Here is a 6,488-nt window from a genome sequence, read left to right as displayed (position 1 = left end):
AGATTTAATAATAATAATAATAATATTTTGTGTCTTTGAAATGACATCAAATGACACTTCTCACTGAAGTCTGGGTTGATTGAGCTCCATTCCAGTCATCGTTTTGAAGTAGGACTGAGTTTTCATCTATAATGGAGCATTTAGGTAGAGAACGGTTCACAGATACTGGTATGAGGAATACCCTTTTAAAACAGAACACTTTAAAACTTTTAACTCCTCTCTCTGATGTATTCCGTGAACTGAGGTTTAGATGATTTTAGACTGAAGTGACAAACAGATACTCATTTCAAACTGTTCTGTGAATGAGAAACCAAAAGAGCCTTATTTTCGCTTGTTCAATTAAATGTAATTATCCAAACTCTCAATAGCGTCCAGTTTAGAATATTTTTTCCATTCATCTGGTATCTTACCCTGTCCCTCAAATGTTTTTTTGTGGTGTTTTTCCAGATCTTTCTGGAATCTGCACACAAACCACTTCCAGTAGGGCAGTTCAGAGAGGTCAGGGGTGATGTTCCAGTCTGCATAAACTCCTCCTGCTCTTCTGTAATCTCTCCAGGGGACATCATCAATTGAGTCATTTGGACAAAAATATAGAATGCTGCTTGCTTCTGCTGATGTGCAGATATGAGTAGACAAATGAGATGTATAATTGAAATATATTCCATTCAGACCAATACTACGATGGAAAGGAGTATTGTGATCTCCATGATGGTTTCCTATGGTGTTGGTGCAAATGGCTTTACAGAAAGGACACTGAACCCAACAACACTGACAGAAGTGATCAGTCAGAAGCTCATGTGGCCTGAACTTATAGTCTAGCTTTACTGGAAAAGTGTCTGTGTTGAAACTATTGCTGATGTCAGACATTATAGCAGTAAGATATTTCTTTATCACATCTTCTAGGAGGTTGAAATCATCAACATCATGATGTTTCTCTCCACTGAGGTCTTTTTCAGAGAAGATCAGCACATGTGAGAGCTGCTGTGTGAAACTCTTCAACCACAACCCAGCATCTCCTCTGTTGACTTGAACATGTTCAGTGGATTCATGTGCTGCTTTCATGATCTTCTGCTGCAGGAGTTTAATGTTCATCTTCATCTTGGGTAAAACACTGACACTGAACTTATCGTTGATGTACCGACTGACTTCATCTCTGATGAAACTCTTGAAGTGAAGCCTGGAATAATTCAGGTAATCCATGTATTTGACAAAATCCTCCTCTTCTGCCAGTGCCTTCAGGATGTGTTTCTCCAGATTTAATCTGTTTCCATTCAGTGATTCACAGTTTCTCTTAATTTCGTATGTCAGATCTCTGGCAGTCTTCTTGTAGACACTCTGCTCAATGGGCTCTTTCAGTTTCTGACAGATGATCTCACCAAAAATGGCAGCTGATGGAGCTTCATTGCAGTATTTCTGGAAAATACTATAGTACTCCTCTCTCTTCTTCTCAACATATATCACAGGATCATTGGCATCTCTGAATAGTCTGTGTTGGTCTGCAATCATCTTGTTTGCTTTTTTACAAATGGAAAGAACCAAATCGATAAAGAATTCCTTCTTGAACTCATATTTCACTGTTCCTTCCTGATGTTCAATTACTCTTGCTTTGATGTAATTTATGAGTTGTTGGATGTCACTGATGTTGTAGCCCATCTTTGAAATGTTAAATGACTGAATCATTTTATCTGTATGCTGGTCAACATCTGAGACTAATGATCTAATTTGAGCTTCATTCTCTGGAGACAGAGTTCGAATATGTCCAAATGTTTCTTTCATTGTTCTGTAAGCATCCTTTAGAGCCTCTTTAGCCCCCTTTTTTTTGGACTTTTTGAAAATAACATAATCAAAAAAACTCCAAACAGTGAAAATATTGATGAACTCACTGTCCTCTTTAATGTGGTCAGCAGGGAGACGCCCCTCATAGATGTCACTGAGGATTTTTATCACATCTCTCATTATGTCAATGTCATTGTTTGGAGGCGTGTCTGAGATAATCTTATCTGCACTCTGCTCCCAAAACAAATCAAACTCTTTCTTCAGTGTTTCTTCATCATTTGCTTTGTCTTTGAGTTTTAAGGGAAGTTCTTTGCTCTTTTCATAGAGAGTGTTTTCATGATCTGTTCTCTTAGCTTCAATCTTTTTCTTCTGGTCTCGCTGCTGAACAATCCCATTTAATTTCCTTTTTGTTTCTCTCACAATGTTTTCCTGAAGCTCTTTGATTTTGATTTCAAATGATGTTTTCCACTGAATCAGTATATCTTTATCTTTGTCTTTCTCAAAGAATTCAGACATTGACTTTTCCACTTCTTCACTTGTCTTCTTCAGCTCTCTTTGAAGATCAGTTTCCTCAACTTCATGAATTGCTTCATTTTCTATTTTGTTGTGTAGTTTGTTCTCAGATTCCATCATGGCACTGCGAAAACTCCAGGACCACTTACTGTATTCAGTCTCCAGTTTCCTGTAGGCTGAAATCTCCAGAGAATTTCTGAAGCTGAACACAAATCGTTCATTCAGTAAAGCCTCCCAAAGATCTTTAATACGATCTTTAAAGTCTAACAGCATCATTACATGTGATTTTGAGGCTTCAGACATAATAGTTTCCTTTAGTTCTTGAATATTCTCACAGAAGCTTGGGTTTGGTGGTGCCATTGGTGGGTTTCCCTCCCAGAGATGAGCAAAATACTTCACATCATTCTGAACATCAAATCTAATGACATCACTGAAACATTTAGCATCACAGTCTTCCTCTTGAGCAGCAAGTCTTGCCATTTCATCCAGATTCTCCAGCAGTCTTTTCCTTCCCTCCATGTTTTTCTCTCCAGCTGTGATGTCTGAGACGTTCTGATGCACAAACACACAGCTGGGATTCAATCTGACCTTCTTCATCCTCATGAAGGCCTGAACAACAATCTGAAGAATATCCTGCATCTCAGCAGGGTTTTCTCCAAAGATGTTGATCAACGTCAAATTTCCAAGACCAACAACAAATGTGGCCAATTCATTGTCATGATGTCTTGTTGATCTTCCCAGTTCTAGAGAACAAAGACCTTCAGTATCAACAACCAGAATATAGTCAAAGTTCATCTGTGTTTTCATCTCGTCTGAGACTCTGATCAGCTGCATGAAAGCTCCTCTGGTGCACCTGCCAGCACTGACGGCAAACTGGAGTCCAAACATGGCATTCAGCATGGTGGATTTCCCAGAGCTCTGAATCCCTAAAACTGACAGCACAAAGATTCTCTGGTCTCCCAGTTTCTGGACGAGTTGATCTAGAACAGCAGAGATCCAGACCAGAGGAACATGAGCAGCATCTCCATCCATCAGCTCCAGTGGAAATCCAGAGACCATCATCTCTGCTGCAAGACTCGGGAGAGAAGAGAAGTGAATCTGCAGGTCTTTCTTGTTCTTCTTCACAGATGAACATGATTCATAGATCTGACCGATCTCCCTCATGATGTGCTCCAAACCAAAGGCTGCAGATTGAAGTTTCTCAGATATTCTCTCAAATTCAGTTTGTGCAGTTGTCAGTTGCTCAGATTTATCAATGTTATCATTCAATTTTAAGACTGTTGACCACTTTTCATTATACTTGTGAAGTAGAGCAGAACGATCAGCTGAGATATATTCATACAGGAGGATTATGAGCCATTTAATGAAAAACATCTTTTCATGTTCAGCATCTATGTTCATTTGTTTTATGAAGAGCTTCATAAACTCACTGATGTCAGATTCATGCTGTTGCTCAAGGATTTTCCTCATTTCTGTGTGTTTTTTACTTATTTCCATTTCTGTCTCATCTGCTCGAGTTCGATGTAGTTCTTTGTTCTTCTGACTCCACTGATGCCACAGTTTCCCCTGATGAGGCAGAAACGATTCTTTGATTTCTCTCAGATCTTTCTTCTCCAGTAAACTCATCATCTGCTGTGCTGCTTCTCTTCCTCTCCTGCAGTCATCATCATCTTCCTCGTCTACTCTGATGCCTGAGTGTTTCGACACATCTTTAAGTCTGAAAGTGGAAGAAGATTCTGAGAGACAATCATTTATAGCTCTTCTGAGTTCTTCAGATACTTCTGGCTGATTTCTGTCTTTTAGACCGATCATGTATTTTCCTTTCCGTGTCTTAATGAGAGTTGAAGCATTCTCAGTAAGAAGACAAATGATTGGCTTTGAGCCCTTACAGAGTTCTTCAAGTTTTGTCCTGCTTCTGTCATTACTGTCCGGTTGTGTTAGAAGGACAACATTGACTGAGGCCATTTCAGTGAGGATCTGCAGCTGTTTCTCATGGTCTCCTGCATCACCGTGTAGATTACAGAACGCAACACACTCAGTGAATTTATCATCATATGATCCAGAGGAGCAGAACCAGGCAATCTCCACCACTCCATCCATCAGGACTCTGGTTCTGCTGCTGCCTGGGCAGTTCCTGTGGAAGAATGTGTTGTGTTTCTCATTGATCAGACTGTTCATCAGCTGAGACTTGGATGAAGACACAGAGCCAAACCTGAAGAAAAACACCATTGGAGTTTCTGCCTTGTAGATCGGCTGGGTTTGACTGATGGCTTCATAGTTGATGTTTCTTATCTTCCAGCTCTTGTTGATTTGTCTGAATGTCCAGAGAGGAAACTCAATCTGTTGTGTGAATGGGTCAGGAACAAGCAGAGAAACACGGCCATCTGAACATCCATCGGGTGGATTTGATCAGATTGGCTTGTTTCTTCATTAGACACTGACCCTAAAAAAAAATAAATAAAATCAGAATCAGCGTCTTTTTTAAATGAATCATAGCTGGCTTGATCATTGTGAACTTCCTCATTGTTCTCCTTAGTTTTGAGGTATCTTGCTCTGTAGTTCATCATCAGTAGTTTTTGTATGAATGTCTGAATCAGCTCTTCTTCAGCACAATACTCATGGGACTGTAATGAATGTGCTAACTGAAGAACATCTGCAGCTCTCAGTTTATTGTGATGTTTGCCTTTTAGATTAAGTCTGTGAAATAGATGAATTTTTTTATTCAACACTTCCTGTTGTAGGTGTTGATCTGTACTGACTTCTGATGTTCCATAGTGCTTGTTCTCTGCCTGTTGAAGAAATAAATATTTCATTTACTTTGATTATTTACTTTGGGTTTTAAACAAATAAATAATAATGTCACTCTTACATTTTATATTTGATAGCATTTATTGAATTTAGTGTCAGTTCCACATTTTTTAAGCATAGACCTGAGAATAATATATACGACTCAAATGGTTGTAAATCATGAATGCCTATAAGTAGAGACCTAATTTTGGACTCTTTTGAGATAAGACACTTTGCAGATTATTGTTATTTGTTTAATTGAAAAACAGTTCTACAAGTGGAACAGGAAAAAGTTATAGAAGTATAAAAGAGAGTTTGCAGTAAGACTTTGTTTGAGCACAATAACAGACTTTTCCACAAAGGACACCCATCCTCCCATATGATTTGAGTTATCTGAACCATATATTTCCATACAAAAATCACACTGTGACGAGAAGGGCGGGGCCGAGAGCCGTGGGAACGGAGCGAGGCCGGTGCAGTAAATGCTAATGCACGACACCCGCGCTACTCCCACGGCTCTCGGCCCCGCCCCTCTCGTAACATACCCCCATCGCCCCTTGCAGGCCGGGGGGTACTCACGAGACTGCGCTTTACTCCCCCCCTCCCCCCTCTGGGGGAGCCGATCATGGCAGCCGCGGCGTACCTGGGGGTAAGGACAGACAGACGAGGCGAGAGAAAAGGAGACGGAAGGATGAGGAGAGACAGAGACGAGAGAGGGGAGAGAGGAAAAAATCTTGTTCCGGTTCCCAGACACACTGCCACTCGGCCCTCCACCAGCTGGGTAAACTCATCCGCGATGCCTGGTGGTGGCACTGGATAGCCCTCGGTGGACGGCCCGACACTCCTCCGCCGCCCGGTGGACGGCGACGGCTCCTCCGGGTTCGGGCAGTCGGCAGGAGTCCCCCGTTCCCTGCTCCCCCCCCCCATCATGGCGGATGGCAGCAGCCTCAGGCGAACGGCGGCGTCTCCTCCGCTCCCTCACGGATGGCAGCCATCCCTCCACAGCATAGGCGGCCGGCAGCAAGTTCGTCCGCCCCCCCCCGGCAACTCACTCCAGCCCACCGCCTCGAGCCTCCATGGTGGCAGACTGCTCCGCCACGCTCGATGGCACCGCGGACTCCCCACAGCGGTGAGTGTCGGATCGTGTCCCTCCTTACTCCCGGGTTTCGGCACCAATATAACAACGTTCGTAGTTCGGGAAGAAGGAGGCGGGAACCGGCGAACACTTAAACAAAACTTTAATAAAATAAATAAACACAAAATGAAAGTAAAGCGGCAGCCCCTCGCGGACGACTGCTGCACACAAAACACAAAATAAAATCCAGGCTTGGTCCTCTCTCGTCCAACACTGTCGTCACTCCTCCTTTTATCCTTCCGGAGGTCCTCGAGACCGGTGAGTGGTGCAGGTGTCG

At 42.4% G+C, this 6,488-nt stretch overlaps 1 protein-coding gene across 1 annotated transcript; it reads right to left on the bottom strand.

The window, feature by feature from the left end:
- Window positions 1–339: 339 nt before the first annotated feature.
- On the bottom strand, window positions 340–4,566 carry LOC107572279 (interferon-induced very large GTPase 1-like). Its single transcript, XM_016258699.1, has one exon. It carries the CDS (start codon window positions 4,516–4,518, stop codon window positions 340–342), a length of 4,179 nt encoding a protein of 1,392 aa, XP_016114185.1. The 5' UTR covers window positions 4,519–4,566.
- Between the last annotated feature and the right edge of the window lie 1,922 nt (window positions 4,567–6,488).

The sequence above is a fragment of the Sinocyclocheilus grahami genome, unplaced genomic scaffold, assembly GCF_001515645.1.
Source record: "Sinocyclocheilus grahami isolate Dianchi unplaced genomic scaffold, SAMN03320097.WGS_v1.1 scaffold1728.1, whole genome shotgun sequence".
In the NCBI taxonomy this organism is placed as follows: domain Eukaryota; kingdom Metazoa; phylum Chordata; class Actinopteri; order Cypriniformes; family Cyprinidae; genus Sinocyclocheilus; species Sinocyclocheilus grahami.
This window is presented reverse-complemented; position numbering and strand designations above follow the sequence as displayed.